The 25168-nt window shown below is 41.3% G+C and overlaps 1 protein-coding gene across 1 annotated transcript; it reads right to left on the bottom strand.

The window, feature by feature from the left end:
* Positions 1-13344: 13344 nt before the first annotated feature.
* On the bottom strand, positions 13345-22433 carry LNP1 (leukemia NUP98 fusion partner 1). Its single transcript, XM_051612298.1, has 3 exons — positions 22284-22433; positions 15641-15886; positions 13345-13548 (listed from the first exon to the last, which is right to left on the bottom strand). Exons 1-3 carry the CDS (start codon positions 22431-22433, stop codon positions 13345-13347), a joined length of 600 nt encoding a protein of 199 aa, XP_051468258.1.
* Between the last annotated feature and the right edge of the window lie 2735 nt (positions 22434-25168).

Genomic DNA, 25168 nt, shown 5'->3' with positions numbered 1-25168 from the left:
TGGCAGCTGCTCCACTTTCCTGGTCTGAATGACTTCTTTTGCCATTTTTTTTTTTCAACAGCAGAGTGCATCTCAGGTAATGGCATTCATTCCTACCTAAGGGATATCCCTCTGTTGCAGAAAAGTTTTTAGTTAGACTGAGCTAAATCAAATAAACGGATAACTGTAATTACCTCATTTATTTACCACTGGCTTGATATGTTCGCCTTGGCAATGGAGCAAAAATCACTTCCCGGGATTCCTCACTTCCATCCATATTTCAGATGACTTAAAAGTGACTCTAAGTAACAATTAGTGTCTCCGATGTCAGAAACTCCAATTAGCATCCTGGAAACCCTGCAGGGATTCTGCACTTCTGCAAGGACCATTGCAGTGTGCATTAATGTAACCACAGAGAAGTGTATGCAAAGAATATTCTATAAAACTGTTAGGGACTACAGGAACAACAAAGCATCCTTTGCAATTTTTAACCAAAGGTCAGCAAGAGACCAACAGCACTGCTACACTCAGTGAAGTTCAGACCTTCTTTTATTTTCATCTTACTCTTTTTACCTTATTCCAAAGGTAGGTAATTAATCCACTGAATCTGTTCCAAACTTAGGATACATGCCTGACGCAAATGCAGGCAACTGAGTCCTCCTCGAGCTGGAGGAACAGTGTTCACCCATCTCTGTAAGGACTTTGTGTGCTTCCCAATCTCTGGTTCAGCAAAGGAGTCAAGAAAACATAAAACATTTGTCTTGCTTGCTGAGGCAATGTATTCTGAGAACTAATACAAACAACAACAAATACCTTAAAGGAAATTTAAATTAGTGAAAAAGACTTCTTCAGATCACAGTGGTTTGTTTTGCTGTTTGTTTTTTTTCCCCTGCCTGTTCATGATTGCTTTCTACAATACAATTGTAGAAGATAAATCAAATTACTAATAGATTCAGTTTACTAGTTTGTAACTAATAATGTATTGGAGCCATTTCCACTTTTCTTCCTGCTTAACATGACCATAAGCAAAAGAACAATTGCTTTTAGATGTTTAATGCTGTAGTGAGTGTCAGGTTTATGCTATGGATTATTCTGGATGACCACTCAATAATTGAATAGCATGGGTTTGATGTCATTAACATTGCTTTTGCTGTACAGTAAAATGACTATATCGTATGGTAAAATGACCACATAATCATACAATGTATTCTCTCTGAAATGGTAAATCCTATTCACTCAAGATAAAAACTGTGGTTTCTAAGACAGAAAAGCAAGATTCTCTGAACATTACAGCCCAAGTGCATCATTTATGTTTGTCTGACAAACAAACATTATTTCCATACCTATAATAATCTATAATTAATGGGCAATTGGCTCTTCTTCATGTTGATTTGAGTCCTCTGAACTAATAATATAGCAATCTGGCATGGAGAACCCAGTACAATAAAGCCAGAAATGCCAAGTGTATTAATGCTAAGGGTTTTCTCCCCAGACTTCTCCATTTCCATATAATGATGATTCATAACAGAGAAATTTGGGAAAAGCAGAAACACTTGGAGAAAGTAGTTTGCAGAGCTCAAATATTTTTCTTCTCAGAGTATCAGTACTTGAAATTAACATATGCCTTGACACTGAGAGCTGTGCAGGTGAGGTCTTCTACTGTACAAACATATAAAAATTATTATCCTTTTCCTCACACTGCAGATGAAGAATCTTTGCTTATTCTTTCCTTGCCATGTATCAGCTGAATGAGAGCAGTGATCATTTTTAAGGCCATAAATGCCACCATTGAGGTTTAAAATGTGGAATGACATTTCCTTTTACTACAGTTCAGCTCATGAAGCAAATCCGGAATTAGAAAGTAAGAGATTATTCACACTGTGGAAAATTATGTGCATTAATCTAGCATTTTTCAGTGGAGGATGGTCAGCAACAGATTAGTTGAACAATGTCTACAACAGAGTAACTTTTCAATAGTCAGGTGGTGGTGAGCTCATCTGGTGTACTCACTCAGGGTCAAATACCAAGCCATCTGTTGTTGCAGAAGTTGAGACTTCGAATTATAAAACAGAAGGCTGTGGGAAAGCAAGGGATAATCTACCAGAGGAGGCTGCAAGAGCTAGAAACTCTCCCTGCCTCCACTGGGTTCCTTGGCAGTTTCTAGATGAGTTACCTGCATGTTTGGTTGATGGTTTCTTATTTTGGGGCACCTAGTAGGAGACATCTAGGTTATAGATTTATAGAAGCACCAAGGACTCAGAACAGCAAATTAAGTCTGCTGGAGCATTAGTTAAAATATAAAGTATTCCGAACAAATCTCAGGGCCAATGGAGAATGCAAAAAGGAATAGCGAATCATAATGAAAATTTCCCAGTTCCCTGGAAATGGGAGCTCCTCACCTTTAATGCACACTGTGATGGCAATCACATTTGCAAAACGTTCAGAAGTTGCAGGAAAGATACCCCAAAAATCCTCATGAAGCAGCTGGCAGCTGTGAATGCAGTGCAGTGTCTGGGTTGTACAGTGATAAATGGGGCTTGTAGTCACACACTTACTCCAGGAAATGTAGAGAACGGCTTCATTCCCAGACGCTGTCCTGCTTTTACATTAAACAAGGCACTAGTCCCACGGGGAAAATAGTATGCAGTCAAATGATTAAATCATGTCACATTATACACTCTGCGTAGGGGAAAGGGAGCAGAGGCTAAGCTACACTTCCAGAGGCAGCGTTAGGTCTGGATTTGTCCAGCCTTTGAGAATTCAGCTTCATCAACCTAATGGTATTCTTCCAGCTTTTTTTATGATGCAACTTCATCTTCCTCATTGGTTTGTTAGTTTTTGTTCTCTCTGTCTCTCTCTGACTCACTTGCTGTATTCAGCACGTAACTCGGGTGAGTCAGGAGAGACAGCTAGCCGGGGGGGACATCAGGGTGAACAACCCTCTGGATGGAGACATGAGGCAGAAAGAGCACAATGGGAAAAATTGGCCAGTTGAGCAGTGACATGAAAAGCACCAGCTGTAGTCCAGCCGAGGAAGACAGAGCAAAAAATGCTTTTTCAGTAGAAGAGGAAAAGCAACAGCAGGAGCACAGCCACGGGAGGTGAGTGCGGAAGGATGGGGAGGTCAGGAAGCCAGTGCCTCTGAGTGGGTATTGCCTCCTGAGATCATTTTCCCTCAGCTCTCCTGCAGCATTGCAGGTTATGTTTTTCTGCTCTCCATGCAAAACAGGAGCACGCAGTTCTTGTGGCTTTGGTTTTCATCCCATGGGACACTGGGGCCAGAAAAGTTCTGGTACAGAAAAGCTCTCCCCATACACACACTTATCACATACATGAAAGAGGAAGAGCACTAATAAGGAAGGTGTCTATCCAAGCATCACGGAAGTCTCTGTGTTCAGGAGAAATACTCCCTGGAGATAAACACCTTCCCTTAGTCACAGTCTTCCAAACCAGCTCCTTGCAGGCATGGCCATACACCCTGTCTCACTGGGATCTGGATCCTTCAGTTTCCTGCCTGGTTGTCACTTATGAAATCTTGACCTTTCTAAAGCACCTGAACTTAGAGCACCCCCACCCCAGGGCCTTGCCATCAACCCAAAATACTTCTCACAAACCAGCTCCCCCCACAAAGGTATCTCTGGGCTTTCTAAAACATTCTTCCTCAGGGTCGTCCTGATTAGACGGTCCAAAACCCCAGCCTGAGTTTCTGCCAATGCTCTTCCCAAACCAGCAGCCAAGCCACAGCTGCAGTGGTGCTTTGGTGTGAACTCACTCAGCTTCTTCCTCCACTTTGCTTTAATCCAGAAGCAAGGTAGGCAGGAGCACCTCCACAGTGCTGGCTCCCCTCCACTCCTGCCTCTCTGCCAGGTTTCCTGCAGCATCAAAATTTCCATTGACCTGTGAGTTAGTATCTACTGGCACAGATGCCTTTATAAATACAAGTAGGCCTGAACATGAGTTTGAACTCACAGGGTGATGTTGGATGTAACAGGATCACAGGCAGTCAGCTAAACAGCGTTTTAGGAAAAAAGAGGGAAGCAAGGGAATGACAGAGAGAAGGCTGTTTCTGAGCAAGAATGTTGAGGAAAAGAAGAGAATCCCAGGGACTGCTTGAAAAACACATATGGCCAGGCAGGGGGAATGGTGGAGAGGAGCCCACAGTACAGCGCACTGCTCTCAGGATATGCAGAGGTGCAAAAGTCTAATTGTCAGCACAGGTCAGTATATATATAACATATTATATCACGTTATTTGGCACCTTGGTGAACCGGCACAATAGAAATGAAACCACCAAGTTATTTAGTAAGCCAGTGATGGGTGTCCAAGGGAAAGAGGGTGATTTCTGATCTCCTGCTGAAGTTCCCAGTGTGAGGGACCTCCCCTCATGATGGAGATACATCTCTCATCCAAAACTAACATATCAAGAGAGACAACATGGCTGCAAGCAGGGCTCAAAGACACACACAAGGACAACGCTAGGGAGCCAGCTGTACAGAACTATGGCGAGAACAGACTCTTTTGCAACATTGTTATAATGGTGACGGGACAAAGAGAAGTGATTGGGTAATAAAGACTGAAAGGACACTGATGATTGGTTAAAATGAACCAGTCATAGTGAGGATCCAAAAGGGACCAATAATAAGGTGCGGTTCACTTCTCTCTGAGCTGTAAAGAAAGGACTGACAGAGCACCCAGGAGCTCAGCGCTGCTCAGCGGAGAGAGCTTGTCTGCCTGCCTGCTGGCCTGCCTGTTGTCGGAGGGAAGAAAAGTGCCTCACCCCTGAAGAAAGGAGAAGCCTGAACTTACCTTCTCTCCCTGAAATCGCTTATTCTCTAGGACAACAGCAGACGGTGGTTCAACCACCAATCCCATGTCCAGAGAAAATAAAAGAGCTAAATATCACTGCTCCCTGTGAGCCTGGGCAGACAGTGGCTTGACCATCAAGTCCAAGGAGCCGGGGGGTGAAGAACAAACTCACCAAAGCACTGCACCTGCAACCGCATTGTTCCTGTCACCAAACTAAGCCCATTGTTACATTGTGCCTGAAAACTTGCTCCACCAGCTGTGTCCAGAATCATGAGACCATTTTCCTAAGTGAAATTCTCTATCTCCTATATTGTTTAGCATGTCTCTCCCTGGGAAAACGTAACTGGCCTGCATCTACATACACTGCATCTACCCAAATGGGATAAGCATGAGGCTCCATGCCACTGTCCATCATAGCTTCTCTTTCTCCTGCTGGTTCATGTTATAACACAACTGTGAAAAAGCATTTCACATCCATACACACTATCCTTCTTTGTTTCCGTCCTGGTGCATCCAGTATTCCCTACTGTCTCTTGCTTTACTCACAAATCTCAGTAAACGTTTGTTTCTAAATTACTGGTTTCCCTGTGAGTTTCTGCATTAAATGCATGTGCATCTGTGGGAGTTTCTGGTTGATTTAATACCTGGTGGAAGCAAGCTGGTCCCAATTCAGGGACAGACCCACATAAAAACACTAAATTAGCTGTAAGAGGCCATGCCGAAACTGACTGTCATGCTCTGACTTGCGGGCTTTTGGCCTGGGTCTGACTTGGACCGTCACACCCAGCCAGAACACCCTCTTTCAATTGAAAAAGAAAGGGGGAAAAAATCTACTATCAGATTTGTTTTGATGTTCCAGTGACTTGCTTAGACTTTTTTAAGAAATTCAGTTGCTTGACCTCCTTTTTTTTTTTTTTCTGAGAAAACATATTTATTTGATGGAACATAGGAACTGACCTTGTCAACATTTGTGCTCCATTTCACAACCATGAGTAATCCCCCTGCAATTAACATATTTGTATATATTTGAAGAACGAAGTTCAGTATGGCTTTATGTCTCCAGCTTTCCTTTGAAATAACAGTAAGAGGCCGAGGAGTGTAACTCACACCAACTGTGCAAACCAGCTGAGTGGTTTAAGACTCCCTGCTGCTCCCCAGCTGTGTATTTCTTTCCCACTGCCAGACATACCCTCAGAGCTAAGCTGACCCACAGGAGTGAGTCCCTGCCCTTCAGTTCACAGCCCAGCAAAGTGGCACAAGCCTCCCTGCATAGGTCAGACTCCAAATTGGACTGACTGAAATGCAGGTGGATGTGCCACTTTCCTACAGACTGGTGTAGAGCAGAAGTTGTTTGATGAACAGAGATGTTTCAAAATGTATTTTTAAAAATAGCTTATTTTTAGCTATGTGTATATGAGAAGTACCTGTAATGTGGTGGTTTTCTTCTGGGCCACGTGGGACAACAGGAGCAATGGAGATTTTTTTACTAGTTAAGACAGTGTGAGATTTGATTTTTAAAAAGTCAATCCACACACATGACAAGTAAAGAAGAGTCATGAAACTATTGAAGGAAACCTGCATAGACCTGCTAAATGTGATTTACAGACTCTGGAAGATAAACATTCCCTAAAAAAAAAGTTGTTAAAAACAAAGGCTTTTATTAATCTTTCTACATTTATTGAATATCATGTGCTTCTTCTAAGAAGAAATTGCTACTGCTTTTTCTCTGAGAAATTTCTGGCATCACATATAATCATTCTGCCAGAATAGACCTGGGCAAGAAATATATTATCTTTTCTACAGTAAGGATTAGTGGAGAGCTTCCCAAAAGTTTTCTTGTATTTAACATTGAAAATAAAGAAATCAAGACTGAGCACCAACTGCAGCAGGGACATTTTAGCCTAAAGGAGCAGCTCACCAGCTATAAGCAAGTATCTGAGAAGCATGGGCAAAAAACACGCCTTAGTTTCAGGGTGTGGGGTGAAAGCTGCTGAACTCCAGGGCTGCCACAGAGATGAAAAGCGGCTCAGATGTATGCACAGGAGGAGCAGTTCCCGTAGGAGGAGCTGGATGAGCTGTGTCTGACACTGGTCACCCATTGACCCCATGAAAAGCAGAAAGCATGCAGACCTCCATCCCTCTGCAGGGGCTGCTACTCAACCCTTCCTTCCAGCCTGGTCATTCAGTGTGCATGTGGGTGGGGGCACCCAGGGCTGCACCAGCAGCTTCCTGATCAGTAAAGGATGATGGACATGGAGGGCAGAGCAAGAGGACAGTTTGGGAAACATCTGCAGTGAGGAGCTGCCAACTAGTGATTCAGCAATACAGCATTTCAGAAGTGAGATCAAGCTGACCACCAGGTAAATACCCCAGTCCCTAATATCAGATAAAATTATCCCATGTGTTTTAGCATGTATCCATTTCCTTCCATATCAACAAAAGTCATATAAGAACAACACAGAGCAAAATTTAACCATACAGTCTTGTGCTCTTTGTTCTGGGATTTTTCGAGCTTGTCTCCTTGTGGCACTGTAGTTAGTTTTCACCTCGAACTTGTGCTTGCAGCAAATAACAGCGCATGTTCTCACCCTGTCGACATGCTCCCTCTGCTGGAAAATGGCTATATGCATTTCTAGCCGTTTAATGATGATAAGTGAAATAACATGCAAACAATTTCTTTTGCAGTAATTTTGTAACATTTATTTACATTTCTGTAGTTCTGTAAAAATATTTTTCTGAACCCTGGCATGTTTCTATGACACACACAGGCAGAAGGAGCTGAGTTAGGTTTTTATCTTCAAAGGTGGGCTCTGAAATGTATTAAAAAAATCTACACTTACAGTAACCTTGTAAAGCATTAGTACACTAAGTAATCTTTTGTTTTCTTTCTTTTTCTGTAACTGGAATCAAGCCTTGACTATTTCTCCTTCGTTGTTGTAAAGGGCCCTCTCTTCTTTACTTCATCATGGATGACAAATGTCTGCCACTGACTTTACCTGAACAAGACATTTTGGATAAGCTGGTTTCCTTTGCAGCCACTTTTGAATGCACTCTTAAAAACAAATAGAAAAAAAATGCTAGCAAACAGGATTTTGACACAGAAATTCTTACTATTTCCCAGGACCTGAGAGGTGTAGATGATATATTTCATTGAGAAGTTAAGATCACTGGTACAAAATACTTACAGAATCAATTATATTAAGGAAACAAGGATGTTGTTATTAGATAAAGTTTTGTTACAGTCAGAATAGCTTCAGCAAGATCCAGCTGAGGCACAATGTAATTTTTTTTTTTTTTTTTTTTTTTTTTTTCCCCCCAGAAGATTGTGGTATCCAGTGCTTTCTCTTTTTGCTTATTTGGTACTAAAGCTAAAAAAGCCTTGAGATTAGGTTCTGTGCTTGAAAATACAGCTAGCGTAGCAGTTACTCCTGCCTCCCTCTCTCCACCAACACATCTCAGATGTCACCTACAGAAACAACCTCCAACAAGAGGAGTAGTCAGTCTTTGGTTCCTCTCCTAATGTTGTCAATAAAGACACCAACTATACCGCATCATTTATCTCTACAGAATGGAGTGAGCTGGACTGACTGAACACTCAAACATATTAGCCAGGGATTAGAATATTTGCTCCTTCTCTGCAAGACCATTTCTGAACTGTAAACACTGAAACAGCAGTCTACTTTCAGGTCCTTCAGAGCGTTTGTGTTCCACTTTTCCACTACAACAGTCACATAAAGAACAACACACACTGGCTGCAGCAGCTCCAGTCTGGACTGTCATCTTCACCTTTTGTCTTTCCACCAGTGCAAAACTTCCCTAAAAACCATTAAGAATGGATGATACTGAGGATTCTCCCACCTTCTAGGTAACATCTGATAAAGTGGAATTATTCCAGCAGCTCCAACACACACATGTATTTCTTTCAAACACCAGCATTCAAGGTTTAGTCAGGGCCTAGCAAAGTTGAGATACCAACCCCTTCCTCTGCTCTTTACATTGCATGTAACAGAAAACAAGGCCCTGGGAGCTCATCATGATACCTCTGTGAAAGCTGTGCATGCAATGAAGTTCTGTTCTGCTGCCAGTCCCCAGCTCATCATGACAATAACACACGGGTTTCACTTTCAAACAAATGGAAATTTTTACCAGTCCTAAACTAGCTCAACTTGGAATTGCTTTTGATTAGGTAATTGTCATTAATAACCTGAATGAGTGATGAACGTTATGAATTATGTTTATTTACCATATTGTTGAGAACTGGATTATACTGCTGTGGGACTAATTTTTTTCAATGGAAATGGAGTTAAAGGAATGAAAAATCTGTTGTCTGAAGTGGTCTCACCTCCAACTGTGGGTAGGTAGAACCTGGCATATTGGAGAAGGAGTGCATTAAATTAGTTTCTGCCCCCTCAAACAATAGCACCTGTGACTTCCACTCCTGCACGAGCATGAGCTGACCACAATTGCTTTGTTATCCCTGAAGACCATCAAGATGAAGAAATGCTCTGTTTCTCCCAGGCATAAACTTGTGCTAGCTGAGGGAAGGCTAATCTAAAATCACTCGAGCTGCTTTCTGACAGCCAAAATTCTCTGTAGAAAATTCCTCAGGGAGTAGACCCACTAGATTTAAAATGCTTATGTGACACATTTAAACGTGTTTTGTGCTTACAAGAAGAGCAGAACATCAACCGAGATCCATTGCATAAATGTCCAGGAAGGTTTATTTTCAAAAGACCAAAACCTTATCATCCCCCCCTATATAGTGGGATATGGTTGCAGGGAAGCAACCCTAATTTATCTTTTCAAGTTTTGGAACAAAAAATGAGCTCCTTTTTGACACTTCAGAATCAGGAGTAGGATTAATTCACCAGGCTGAGAGCTCTGTGTAAGGACTCCATGTGCTTTCTGATGAAAATTCATGTATGACTGTCACGAGTTTTAGTAGAACTTCTCTGTATGGCAAAACTATCAATCAGTTTAGAAACTGCATGAACTAAAGCATTTCAACAGACATATAAGAAGGACAAGAATGTATCAAGTATGAGACAATATTAGTCTTTGATGCTCCCTGTATATATTTTTATTATTATTTTTATTTATTTATTTTTTCCTATTTTCTCTCTGGCCTGGGAGACAAGACAGCTGATAGAAGTTGTCTTTTTCCAAAGTACGCTAGAGACTGGGCTAGGATTCAGAGGGATCCTCCTAATAGGAGGAATATCATCTGCCAAGACAATCTAAAACAACAGAATAAATTAAAATCAACACCCTAAAAGTAATGTTTTCTATAATGTGTGCATTTATTTTAGTGTTTGTTCATACAGTTACCTAAAGCTCTGGCACAGCAGCTGCAGGCAGGTAACTACCTATGAAGTTTATTGGATTTCAATATTCCCTTCACTTGTTGAATGACTAGATTTTGGCTGCAATATCCTTCTGGACATATTTCAAGACCTCTTTGTTTTCAATGGTTTTGGCAGATGGCTGTATAAACTCCAAGTCCCATGATTATGATTCATTTCTATGTGAACACTTTTGGTTATCAGGTGTGATTATATCTCTGTGTGATTTTATATTATTCATATGTACAATTAATGCATTTGGAGCCAGGGCTGTGCTTAGCCAAGTACTTTCTTTTGTGCCAAAGAACAAAAAAGTACAGATGAACATTTTCATTTTTCATACTTAATATTTTCTTTTTTAATGGGTATTATATTCTTGTTCAGTGCTGTATTTAAATGTTTCCTATATTTCATTATTCCTATATTCAGTTTATATTTTTCCTATATTTAAATATATTCCTATAATTTCAAGAAAGCAGTGTGGCGAGCATGGACATAAATATAATCATTGCTGGATTTTGCCTTTGTAAGGTCTGGTATTTTATATGTTAATATGTAATAGTTAACAAGTACCCAAAATTTAACCCATCCTTAAAACCATGCTGCAATTAAACAATACCTCAGAAGCACGCAAGCAGAAATATTTTGCTTTAGGAATGCTCACCTAAAAGATAAGGCAAGCACAACTGCTGTTCTTTTCTTAGCTCTCTCAGAAGACTGTGGGGTGTAACTGGATCTTTCTCATGGAATGCTTTGTGCTTACCCATGCCCTAACTTCCCACAGGAGCACTCTCTAGTTAGCCTGAAGGATACACAGAGACAAACATTTTATCAGAATGTGGTCTCCCACTCATGAGGCACAGCAAGTTTAAAATGTCCTTCCCAGGCCTCTGAGTCACGTCAGCTTTTGATAGCCAGCCCACAGTGCAAGTGTCCTGCTAGTTCCCTCCTGCTGTAAAACTGTTTCACGTTTTCAACATTATCTGTTAATGAGTATTTTGGAAACTACATTTTTGGTTGCTTTGTCTTTGCTTCTTCATGTCCAAGGCTTGGACTCTGATGGCACTTGCAGCCACATCATTCTTGGAAAGAGCAGAAGAAGCAAACAGTGTTTGCCTAGGAATGGGTGTGTGTGCAGAAAAAACCCACAGCCAGCAAGCTGCTCTGGGAACCGGGGATGGAAATCACAGCAGTGACTGTTCTGTGTGTCAGTCACCACCAAACTAGTGCCTTACTGTGAAAATGAAAACCTTCTGGAGTCTTTCTGATAGCTTGTACATCCCCATTCCACTTTCTGAGAATATAGAAATATCAGCCATGCTATTCCAATTGGATTGCTCTTTGGATGATTAGCTTCCTTCCCAAATAGCTGATCCATTATGGGATAGTTTTTAATTTCTGTGGAGAATTATTTCATTTTATCATGTAAGTTTCAGCCTTTCTAAGTAGTACTGTGGTATCAGACTGCATGGGACTAAAATGGGAAGAGTTGTTGGTCCAGTCAGGCATAATATTTTATCTGAGGAACTTGGCATAGCTGGCCATGTCCCTTTTTATCTAGGTCTACTCTAATGAAGTCTTCAAATTAAAGCTATAAAAGGAAAGCGACCTGCATGGAAGTTTTGGCTGACAGAAGAAGTTCATGAAAATCCAATCTGGATTGGGGACTACAGAAACTATGCATAAGAACGTTTTTCAGTCAGATTTATTAGTTTATAATGTATGTTACCATGCAAGAAGCCATTTACAAGCATCAGCAGGAGTTCCATTGCTTTCTTACATATCCCCCAAAGCCCTACTTAAAAAGAAAAACAATTCTTTAATGCAGATAAGCGTTACAAAGTTTTAAGGATGCCCTAAGCTTTTAAAAGGTTGAGCATTCAAAGTTAAGGCTCTAAGGTAAAATAATAAGATCTTTGTTAATTACAGAAAATCACAGGAAGGATACCTGGCAGATTTTGACTTTTGCTCATGACTTTATTAGTCGTCCCTCTTCTTTATTTGTGCTACCCAAAGAAGGCCTTTGCTATACTAGGCCTGGGGAAATTATTCTCAAACAGGGTAGGATTCTTCTCAGCAAGGAAGACTTACATGTTAAGAAAGGAGGGCATGGAGAGTTGTGGAGGCGTGTATGTGTTACGAGCATGTGGAGGTAAAATTTCTCTGCATAGAAGGAAATCTTACTAATAGTTGGTGAGAGTTATACCTGAGTTCAGATCTTCAGTCAGAAGACACAGTCCTGCTTACCATAGACAAAGCCAGCTCCCATTCCCTGGGTTTGGCCCTAGTTCTAGAAAAAGAAGAAAGTGAAAACGGGTCCCAACCATCACCTGTGGTAAACCCATTGACGAGTTTATATAGAAGTGTGAGAGGCAGCACATCCCTGTTTTTACTGGAGAACTTTCAACAAGGCTCAAATTTTGATGGGGCAAAACCAGACATGTAGCAAAAGATGTTGGTGGCTATGACTCAGGCCTATAAAGTAGTAAACAGAGAGGGAGAAGGCCACAAAAGGGACAAGATGATGAGGTTGAAGTTGGGAGAAAGAATTAGCTGTGTGACTGGGGAAATGGGACTGGGGACATGGGAGACAACTGGGGCATGCCAGAGAAATGAGGGTCATATTGCTAGTGACAGTGAGGGAAGATAGAGAGAAGTGAGACATGAGGAAGGAGTAAAAGAGAACCTGTGGGCTTCTCTTCTATTACTTCTGTAAATCTGGTGTTGGGAGAATGTAAAAGAAAAAATAAACCTGTTTACAAGCCAAACCTCAGTGAATGTCAGGGATATGAAGCAGGTGGCTGCTTATGTGTACTTTTTTTTTCCAAAAATCACCAGCAAGTCCATTTTCAGTTAGAAGATAAACATAAGGTTTTGGATGACTTTGCAAAGCTCTGTGACACACACAAGCCCTCCTCTTAAATGAACACATCCAGCACCATCCTGTTGCAGTGCTTAATCTGTCTGGAACACTCTTACAGTGGTTCATTGCTAGCTTGGATCTTGCTCCAGATACACGCCTCCTACGACAAGGGTCACCTTCCTAAGGGAAGAAGTACAGACAGGAAGGTAATAACAATGTGTCAATTATGCAGTTGACTTTTATTTTACCGGTCAGGGTTTACTCTAGCTAACAGGCCTCTTCTAGTCAAAACAAAACAAGAATGTTCCCTCAATTCTTCAGGGAAAGTGTTAAAATTCATTGTATCAATGCATTCTAGTTGCCTGTGCATAAATATCTTTCCTCTGTGCTTGCTTGTGATGGAAACTGTTCATCGTGTTTTGCAGATACAACTTCTAAACCTTCATCTTCTTTCTGCTCTCTTCTGGGCTCTGATTTCTCTCCCATTCTCTTGTCAGACTTGCTTTTTCTCAAATGCAATCTCTCTCTCTCTCTTCTCTCCTTCATGCCTTCAGGTTGCTAAAAGGTAGGAGAAAAATAGCAAGGAATTTAAAGTGTATCCTACATGAACAACTAAATCTCATTATTTTATTTCACTGGTAATGTATAATAAAATATACCAGTTACCTACCTCAGTCAGATCAGCTTTAACATGATGGGCTCAAATTCAAGGCCCCAGCCAGTCACTCTAAAATTCAGCAAGAGACAACATGCTTTCGATGATACTGTATGTATGGTAGGAGGGTCACCTATTTGGAGGGCTTGAGGGGAGAGAGGAAAAAGCAGGGGAGAAGGAAGGGACTCTCAGATTTTAGCCCAGATGCTGTGTTTTTGTTCTTTTGCATGATCCATCTTTGTGTGCCTGAAGGCTGTTCAGTGCTAGCTGCAAAAACCTCACGGAAAACCAGTGCTGAAGTCCTCAAAACCACATTTATAAGAGAAAAGCAATATGCAGGAAAGGAGATGAAATTGGATTGCTTTTCCCTCCCTTTTTTCTTAACCCATGTAGTCATGTAAAGGTTGGTTTTAATTGCACTCACAGAACTCTGAATGCAAAACAGATCTCCATTTGGAGCTGCAAGTTTAAGCCCACTCCCAAATTTCTTTCTAGATCTCTAAAGACCTATAGCTCAGTTCTTAGAGACTCTCAAGCCTTCACATCTCCCAGATTTCAGTGGTGACTGAGGGAATGACAACGATTTAATCTACTTGAAAGGTAGAATAAAATACAGCCCAGCACACCTTACTGTGGATTACAGAAGTGTACCAGAATAGCCATTTTTAACTGGAACTTAAGCTGTATTTAGTGAATTATGGCCACTACACCTATTTTACAACTATTATCCATGCACAGACTTTCTAGTCTTAGGCACTTTTGAGAAATTATAAATTATAAATCTGACAACCACGGTTGAGTGTTGGCAAGTGAGGCAATGTGAAGTTCCAAATGAAATAAATTGTGAGTAACTCCTAAAGGGGAAAAAGAAGATCAGAGAATGCATGTTAAATCTTCACAATTGCATAACAGAGTTGTCATCATCATAATTCTATATATTCTTAGAGGGCTGGGCATGCTAGAATGACAATTGTGGGATTGATCATGTAATGATGCTGCTCATTGAAAAGATAATTTTTTTTCCTCTTTTAGCAGACACAGAAGGTCTGCGAGAGGAGCTGAAAATTATTTCTCTATACAAAACTGTCAGTGTCAACAAACTGAAAAAAAAAATATACTTTCCTCTATTGTTATTTTATTCTAATGTCAAGTGTTATTCAAGCACAGCTTTTTTCAATGGGGCAACTTAATTTGACAGTGTTCTGATACTTAAAAGGTACTTAGGATTTATTACCCTTCCTTCCATTGTATGATATAGCAGGTAGTATGTATCATAATACAGGTCCCTTCCAACTCTGACAATTCCATGATTTTGTGATAATAATAAAAATGCACTAAATCATCATAGACAAAAGGTTGTTATTGGCTATTTCCTCAACACAAACCATACGGAAAATGCTTATGCCTCAGGGCAGAATGGTAGGGAGAGGGGTGAAATGGGGGAGAAAGCCCTGCTGGCTACATGACCTTACAGAGAAAATACGTTCAGTGACTTAGAGCAATGGCTACTGCTGCAGCTCTGTGGTGACACTGAGGGAAGCAGAGTCCCTAGGGGTAAAAGAGAAACCTCTCCAACCGATAATGTCTGGCAGTCTCACAGATGACTCTGTATATGGATAAACCAGGCCAGCACCAGTGAGCCAGCTAAGTCTTCTGGCAAAAGTGAATTTATATTGTCATGCTTTTTTGGCACAGCTGTAGTAACCTCTGAAAACATTGCTACAGCCAGTGTAGTGTCTAATTTTGAAGATACACATTTTTTAAGAATTCTAGATGGTAAGACATCATCAAGAATTCTTATACTAACAACACTAGCACTTTAACCTTGTTTGCACTGCTGTGAGGACCACAAAATTTCAGAAACTCTAATTCAAGATTATTTCTTCTCTTTCCCCAGCAAAGCCACAGCAATGACAACAGAGGTAAAGCAGGCCTGCTTGTTGATTGGTTGGTTTGTTTTTCTCCTGAAGTGATCTTGAGTTGGTTGTTACCTACCAAAGAAATTGAGCGTTTGCTTTTCAGACGCAATTGCTTTTCAAAGGACTCTGCAAATTCCTGGATGGAGTTTGATCTTGACTCTGAGCATGAGCTGCCTGATGAAGGTGTTCTGCTTGCCTTCCTGTGGCGGAGGCATTTGACATCTTGGTCTTCTTGAAATTCCGTAGAGTCCTTGAGATGGCCTGAAGATGAGCCTTTGGTAGAAGCATGAAGTCGTGTTTTATGGAGGGAGGGAAGATTGGCCTGAAAAACAAGATATCTTTGTTGAGTATTTAATATTAGAGCAAAGCACATGGGGCAGATTCTCTGTGCCACAGAGTTCTTGCTGAAAAATGGGGCAGAATGAAGGACCTTGCCCAGACTCCTGTATCTTTCCTTTTATGTGCAGGAGAAGCACACTGGAGCTTACTTTCCAAGGACTGGAGCAGAATTTGCTTTTATTCTGGCTTTTGAGTATCTAAGTTTTGGCACTCAAATGAGCATTTCAAATGTAAAGTGTTCTGGGTCCTCTTAGTACCTGGGACCGTTCATAACCTCAAAAATTCAGGCCTTACATCTGATGGAAGGTTCTAGGCAGGACTCTCAAAAAGCAAAGACCTAGCCTTTTGTGTCCAGATGAGCCAGATACTGGCTTTGACCCACAGATACTCCAGATCTTATCAGATGTCTGAGTTCATTTGAGTGTGACAGGGACCATTTCTAGCCCAGTTGTGTCAAATTTGCAGCACAGCCTACATGCAGACAAGATGCTGCATTGTCCAGATCTGAATTTTCTGCTGGTGTCTTGGGCATGTTGGTCCTGAACTGAGGAGTGAGCTTTTTCAGGGCAGCGAGGCACAGATCCCTACTACAGAAGTGGTAGGAAATAGGCTTTCTACAGTTACACTTGTAGGGCGAAAACGTGGAGGGAGTAGATAGTTGTTTAGTTTCCTTCTGTTTCAATTTTCCCAGGCCTGACATGCAGACAAAAGCTATTGATCTGCATCAGTTGTGTTTAACTGGATATCAGTAAAAGAGATTAAACTGATACAGAACTGCTGTGTCCTATAAAGTCATGTACTGGTGGTTTTACAAATAGACAGACCTGTAGAAGAGACAGGTAAGAAGGCCACCATGTAGAGCCAGGCACACCCCAAACCCTGCAAGCTGTTGATGATTTTTCAGTGTGAGCAGCTGAACACTGGTAAAATGCAAATAATGAAAACTGTGAGAGAGAGATGGGAGGTACCAAAAATGAGACCCCTGCGGGTGTCAGGTTAGGGCATTCCAGGCCCCCTGCTGCTGCATACATGTTTGAATGCCTACACAGTTTGTACAAGCCTGGTGCTAAGCCTTCAGCTACTGGAGTCACCCCAAGAAGCTCTACTGGGTTCAAGGGAGCTGTGATATTCCAGGAGCTGTGACTGTCACCAGCTGTGAAGGTCTATCCCACAAAGCCTGAAAAACGCTTTCTAAGAAAACCCCTACACCCTGTTGGAGGTGGTATGGTGGTGTGTGTTTGTCTTGGTTTTTTAACAGCAGTGGAAAGCCAAACCACCTTGATACAGCGGCCACATGAACCTACAAACCTTGAACTGCAAGGGACCTGAAACATATCCTCTATAAATACATATTTATGCTGGCCCAGATGCTATTATAAATGTATCAGCACAACAGGGACCTGTGCAGCCTGTCTCTGAATAGGAAGTCTGTGCATCCATGTGGCTGTGACTACATCCCAATAGAGAGAGTTGATGACAGGTATTAAAAATAATAAATCTTACTCCTGACAGGCACCTAATCCTGAAGGGGTTTCAGGTCACATGGTACTGCTTCGATTTCTTTTCCAGACACAAGCTTACTTCAGTATCTAGTATCATGAACTGCCTCTGAGAATAGTGGTAATGATTTCTGCCATACTATTTTTACTTTGGTTTCAAAACAATCAATATAGCTGTTATTTCTGTAAGGTCATATTGTATTGTTATTTTTAAAAGCATCAAAGCAATCACATTGTGCTTGAGGGACAGGAGTACACATGCTGTGTCAAGTTCAACATGCTCAGTGTCTTCTGTGTCACTTTAATGGCATCAACATATATTGTTTCCTGGAAATAAAAATTGTCTCACACTAAAAAATCACTGGTATTTGTTCTTAGAGGGCTTTGACAAAAACCGAAGGAGAGAGTTGAAATGGGGATGGTGTTGTATCAAGCCTGTTTTGCAATATTTGTAAATGTTTTATTTTACTAAGACACCAGTTTTATATTTCCCTTCACAGACTGAATTATTGTTAAGCCCTTAAGAAAAAGACTGGAGTTCGTATACTGACATGACAGTAACGGTCCAAAAAAGGGACAGGCCTTCCTCTGAAATGCCCATCTGCTTCAGTGGACTGAAGATAAAGCTACACATACCTACCTATGCAATCATATTACTGTGACTTTGCCTCTTTTCACAGTGCCTTTCCATACTACATAGCACTGTAGCTAGGACAGCATGCTCGTGCATGTTAGCATGTTGCTGTCTTACAGACACAGCCCTACAGAGGACAGGAGCCTTAACACAACTGCTCAAGCATGAGCATTTCATGACTTATAACTAGTTCAGTACATGAGTCTATCAAAGATTAACTCTGTGGAGAACTAGAGAGACTAAAGAGTTGTAAAATTAAGCCCAGTGATGAAGCAGATTTGGCAATGACTTAGGATAAAATCCATGCAGCTTTCTTCCCTTTTCTTAGATGTAATACACACATTTAATACATGTGTTTGATGCCAAAATGATTGCTTGGTAACATTGTACCTAAGAACTGCTGAAGACTGCTCTAATTTGTGCTTCCTCTCCTGAAGTCTCAGCAGCTGCTGGCAACCGAGATTGCCTCTATATCTGCTCACTCTGTTGTCAACCCACTGCTGCTGTCATCCCTTGCCAAAGGTCTCTGAGCACAGCCCTCAGTATCTGTTCCCAACTTTGCCTCAGCAACTGCCTCATGCCTATATCTGGTCCCTCTTTAGCAAACTCACCATGGTCTCTAACTCCTAGGATCTGCCCTTGATTAGTTCTTAAACTGAAGAAGTGGGGAGGAGGTGAAGGAAAGAAAAAGGCATGGGAAAGAGGAATGATAAATGCTCCTGTATCAAAATGGGGATTTTTTGCTAATGCTGGGAAAGCCAGAATCACCAAGTGCCGTTCTCAGAGGTTGTTTCTCCCTTGCTTTAGTATTCACTTCTTCTGCTTGAAACTTTGGGTAAAGACCAATCATGTTTAGTGTATCTATTTACACAATAGCTAATCTTTTGCTGATTGCCCAGCTAAAACACACAAAAACATACAAACAAAAACACCTCAAGAAATAGACGTCAATTTAAGTTGCCTATTCCCTTTCTCCGTTTCTCATGGAGACAAGATAATTGCTTCCATCTTTTGGGCTTGATCTGAGGGCTTGCACAGCTGTCAGTAAGAAAATTACTCCTCAGTGTGCCAGCACAAGCATTCCCTGTTTACCAAAGTTGACACAATGACCCCAGTACTTTTGGGACACTTTGGAACATCTGATATTCAGATGCTGTCCCACTGCTTGCTTTCCTTCTGAGAAGCTTGTAGCCAAGTATATATTCCTTAAAAATCTTTTGGCCTAGGGTCCAAATTATTTGTAGTAACAGTATTGTGGTAGATGTTTGTTCTGACTTCAGATTAAATGTTAGTAACTTCAATAGCAGACAGTTGCTCTACTTCCACTTTCAGCTTTTTCTTTCTTTGCTGTGAGTAGCAATGTCTACTGGAAGGCAGATACACTTATAGGATTGTAAAACTCTTAGCAGTGCCTTTGCCTCCTAGCTTTTCCCCACAACAAAGTATGTGGAAGGTAGGAAACTGTCCTGAATGAACAAAATGATGGAGGACAACTAAAAAGTGTCAAGGAAAAGTCATAGCTGAAGGCTTCAAAAAGGGTATCACAGTTAATATGTTTAAAGTTTGCCAGAGGAACATGTTAACTAAAGGAGATGAAAGCAGATGACTTGGTTCTCCCCAGGCAGTTTTCACATTCACATTCAGTGTTGGTCCACAACAACATGTACTACTCTGATACTTCACAGGGAAGTGTGGTTAAAATTTTAGCCTGTCTTGCAAGTGATCCATTGAAGGCTGAATATAATTTTGTGTTCTCCTCTGCAAAATGGGAATGACAATAGCAAAACCACTTTGCGAAGCTTATCTCAGTAATGTTTGTGAGTTTTACTAAGATACTTGGAAAAAAATAAGGAAAATTGTTGTTAGTCTGGGACTTGTTCTACAAAGCTTTATCCATATTCTGGGAGGATTTACTATGGCAGGATGCCATGGGAATTTACCATTGTGTTTGAGGTGAGAGCAGTGGCTTGAATATCTTTTCCTAACATTCTGTGATTCTGTAATTCCACAGCACAGGAAAAGCTACAAAGACCAACGTACCAGTTTGGAGTGGAAAGTGATTTCCAGTGTTATTTGAAACCATCATTTGTGCTATCCTAATAGCATTTTGCTATGTAACACCAAAAGGCTCCTGGTGCAGAGGCAGTTCATGTGGGCAGGACTGTACTATTGCTGATGTCCCATATAATAGCCTCGGATACGAGATGAAGTGTGCTGGCAGTGCTGTTTTGGCAGGACCACTGTAACTTCACAAGGAACTGTTGCCAACAGCTCTGTCAATCAGAATCTGCAGACTTGATTTTCACCAGGAGAGTGATGCCATCTCCATTTGCTGTGTTAACACATAAGAAAGGGTACACTGTGATCTGCTGTGGAGGTATTAACCTACAGAAGAGAGGCAGTCTGATCTCCGTTATTAATCCTCCTGATTAATAGCACTGTTCTGATAAAAGGAAGACAATATTTAGCTAACACTGATCAGTGTTTTGAGTCTTACAGTAGTTCTCATTTGTAATAATGAATCTTACAGTAGTTATCATTTATAATAACTGTGTAAAAAACACACATGCAGGTGCAATAGCAAGCTGTTGCTTTCAATAAGGAGATGCTCTTTCTGAAGGTATTTCTAACAAATTATTAGTGCCCATTTGTTTAACCTCTAGATTTGGTGTAAGACAACATGTTTTAATGATCTTCATTACCAGCTACTCGGACATTTACAAATAGAAAAAGTTTCATCTCAAAATTTATCTCAGAATCATAAAATCCCTGAACAATTCTTCCCTTCTTATTCTTCCAGTCAGTTTCTGGCCAGGATAAATAAAGCTGTTGAAATTTGTATCTCCTGTATAATACTACTGGAGCAAGACAAATTTGTGGAGAGCTTTAGTGCAAAGGCCAGACATAATTAAGTGTACAGGATAACATTACCTCATTGAACAGTACTGTTAAAATCGCAGTCTTTTCTTTCTGCCAGCTAACTTAATCCTAGTTCTAGGTGTTGATTCAGGGATACAACTATAGCAAAGTATTTGAATTGCCATTAGCAAAGTATTTAAATAGCTCTTGAACAAACTGAAGATAAGAACATACATCAAATGAAATGTATGTGTACACATACAAATACATTAATGTAAAGGAAGATGTGTTCATCAGATTTCTGAATAGTGATCTAAAGTGCAGCCTTATGAGTCAGTCTGTAGTGGGGCCTGAAGAAATTGTATATGTGAAGATCTGGGAAGGACAAATTAAAATACAATAAAATCAATTTTAAAAATTCACATTGTTAAACGTTCTGCTTTCAGGCACTCTAATGGAATCCGTCAGCAGAGTTCTAGTTCAGACTGTCTTGCGATCTGTGAGCAGGATAAAATGTAACTGCAAATAACAAATGTAACTGATCAGTTCCAAACTAATGAATGAAGGTTACCTCTCCAAGCCATCCATGTATTCTAAGAAGGGGGAAACGGTTTTGGCCCATTTTGTTTTTCTTAGCCACGTTTTTTGAAAATTAAAAATCCCACTGCTTAGAACATGTCAGCTCCAGTGGAAGAGAACTTGCAAGGTAAAAATAATAGCACAGCAAAAATAAAAAAGAAATATGGAAAAGATTAGCACCTTCTCCCTAGTAGAATAGCATAAGCCAATTGAAGTAGTTGGAAAAAAAGAGACAGGTTTGGACCACCTACACATTTTTTTAGGGCTGAAATAGAAGCAACAGCATTTGAGCAAAGAGCAAACTGGGAACAGCTGCCTTCAGATTAACTTCATTATGATAATCAATTAGACAGTTGTGAGCTGCCTTAAAAAACTGCCTCTGTGTATGAACCCTGATGCTTTCCCAACTATTGTAAAGCGTACAACTTTCTAGAGTTGGTATAGTTGCAGAATTAGGTCCAGATCCTCTGAATACACACAGGCTTATGTAGTTTTACACATGAGAACAGACTCATTGAAGCCAATGTCTGAGTGCTAGTTGCCAAAATGTTTTGAGTTCTGCCGGGTCATGCTTAGCAGACAGAACAACACTGTAATACAAAATAGGCAGTTATTACAGTTCTTCTTCTTACATTTCTGGTTCTATTGTGGCTTAAAAACCAACTAGCTGCTGCCAGTAGAAGCTCAACTTATGCAGCAAGGTGTACCACACCCATTCTCACAAGTCTCTAGGGCCATGCCCCTGGGGATGACGCTCATATTTATACATAAACCACTCATACACAGAGAAAACTGTACACAGCTCTTACCGGCAGGGAGGCTCTCCTTTCATGGAAGGATTGCGTTTGATGTTTCTTGTAGCCTCTACCCTCTTTCTCATTCTCATTGATAAAGTTGTGTCCCCAGAAGCTGCTCATCCATTTTGCAAAGGAAACATCATCATCCTCTTCATATTCCATGTACAGATGTTCTGAACTTGGGGGGGTCTCCCAACCAGACGAGTCAAGGCTAGGTCCAATGCCACCACCAAGCCAATAGCCTCACACTGTTCTGCCAACTAGAAGAAGAGGAGATGCAGTTTCAGCCACTCTTTTTGCTCTCCATCCCCTAAAACCCATCCCACTGCAGCCCTAGGCGCTGCCTAAACATAGTCAATCCTTTCTCATTTCTTTTCAACATGGTTTCTTTTAACCTTTCCATTACAGCAATGTCCAATAGGACACTGCCGCGGGGGGGCTGGTGGGAAAGGAAATGTGTTGGCTGCTCCCTGCGTGCTGCTGTTGAGTGCACCAGCTGTCAATACCAATGGAGAATTGCCCATGGTTATATGCCTGGGAGGTGTGTTCACAAACCCAAAGTAGCCTTGTGATTTTGAGAAGCAGTATTGACATATTGATGGTGGGCAGAAGCTGGCACAGCTGCTTGCAGAGGCCTGATTGGCTCTGTGGGAGGACAAATTGCCCCCTCTTCCCATGCTGCCCTCCCTTCTGACTTCTGTTGTCTCTTCTCTTCCTTCAGTATTCAGGAAATGAGGTCTGTCCAAGAAGAAGAAAGCCTCTCCTAAAGACACTGCTTGTTCATTTTTTGGTAATGACAGCCAGTGTCAGCTGCTTTCCACCACAGTAATTCCTTCTGCCATGTCAAGGTTACGGGAGGCCCTGCCTTACTTGAAGACATACAAAGTAAAAACGGGTCTAACTCCTCCTCACCAGCCCTGGGTGTAGGCCATATAGGCCACGTCTATACCACAAAACAGAACAGGGCTAGGGAATGTTTTCTGGCCCTAAAAGCAACTGGCTAGACCACTCACATCTACCCTACATGGCACTTATGCTGTGGGTCTCTGCCAGGCTGTATGTAATGCACTGTGGCTGGAATTCTTTGTTGTAATTTTTGTGTCTTCCTAATGTCAAAATATCCGCTATAACAGGAAAACTCTGTTGTGGCCCATAAGACTGTTTTTTGCACAGCGTGAAACTGGAAGATACGTTACCTGCCTTGGGACACGGCAGAAGGACGTGGAGGAGTGCTTTGAGGCTGTACAGCCTGTTGGGATGGTGGTGGAACCGGAGGAGGAGACTCAAATCTAACTTCCTACTGGAACCAGTCCTTGGTGTGTGCTGAGTACCTAGAGGTTCTCTTGGTGCATAGGCATTGCTGTGGAGATGCTAGTCGGCCTTGGCCAGAACTATGCCAGACGCTTGCTGGCAATTTAGCGTTATGTCAAGTTGTCCAGCATTAAAATCTGCTCTTAGTCCTCAGTCTATTTAGCAATACAGACACAGTAACAAACCTCTGGCTTCATTCATGTGGGTGTAGGTGTGAGGTTTAAGTACAACACTGATGTAGGACTTTTCATTCTGAATGATAGTGGTGAAGGGACCAATTGGTCATGGATGCCTGTGTGCTGGAGTTTTACCTTGTCCAGGGCAGACAAGACCATGGTTAGCACAAGGACCTGGAGTGAAAGGATGTGCAGATGGCATATCAGAGCTTGGAGACCAACCAAGCCTGCAGCCCCCTGCTTTCTTGGCAGAAGCACAAATGGACAGGACTGAGAGGAATACCTGCAAAAGAGCACAGTAAGAAGAGGCTTGAAGCAATAAAAAGAACGAATAGGCTGAGTCTCCAGGTGGGAAAGAACACCCTGGGCTATGTTCTGACAGCCTAAATTGGATTTATGTCCTTGAGGCTGCCAATCTGTACAGGCAGGGTACCTCTAAAGATCTACACTAGCTCATAGGGACTGTAATATGAGTGGAACTTAGGCTATCCCAGTAGGAAATTATCGGCGTGTGGATATGTATTTTCTATTGTATGGTTCAAGTTTCTTCTTTTCTGACACATGAGACAGAACTGCAGACCCTCATGTGGAGGAGAAAATGCTTTTGCAGTGCTGAGAGAGGTGACAGGGAAAAGCAGGAGAGAGGCTATCCCACAGCTCTGGCAAAATATGCTTACTTAAATCGTAATAATCCATAAATTAAAGGAGACACATCTCAAGCTGTTTACTACCAGGCAGCAAGATATCTTGACCCATGAGGCAAATTTTAGTTGGGCTCCTGAGGTATTTGCATTGCAATCTTACTCCTGTCTGTATTTTCAGTCCTTTTTTTCTACAGTGCAGTGTCTCCACACATATTCTTCCCATGTCCCTCCTGCCTACAATGCAATATCTAAGTATGAGAGGACTAGTGTTATCTGAGTATAAAAAAGCATTGAAGATGAGTACTATTCCTCCTCAGCTGAGTGCTCCAGGGAAGTAAGTGGAGACAGAAAGACAAGCTTCCTCTGCTTACAGGTAAGGATGTTGATCAAGCACAGACACACACATACGTAATGCTTATGTATATACAACATATATAAAATTCCAGTATTGCACATTAAATTATTTTTTATGACAGATCCAATTAATAACTAAAAAAAAAAATTCAAATAAAAAAAAAAAAAGAAAATTATAGCAAGGATAATTTTGCTTCAAAACGTTCCAGTAACAACAACAAAAAAAAATATGAGAAACTCCACATCAGTCCCGTGTGCTCACACAACCACAGAGCGGTTCGGGTGGGAAGGGACCTTTAAAGACCACCCAGTTCCGAGCGCCCCTGGCTGGGCAGGGACCTGCCAGCCGCCCGGAATCGCCTCCCGCAGAGGACCGGCCCGACCTACAGATGCTCTCGGGATGCTCAGCCCG

Source organism: Apus apus, chromosome 1 (assembly GCF_020740795.1).
Source record: "Apus apus isolate bApuApu2 chromosome 1, bApuApu2.pri.cur, whole genome shotgun sequence".
Classification (NCBI taxonomy): Eukaryota; Metazoa; Chordata; class Aves; order Apodiformes; family Apodidae; genus Apus; species Apus apus.
This window is presented reverse-complemented; position numbering and strand designations above follow the sequence as displayed.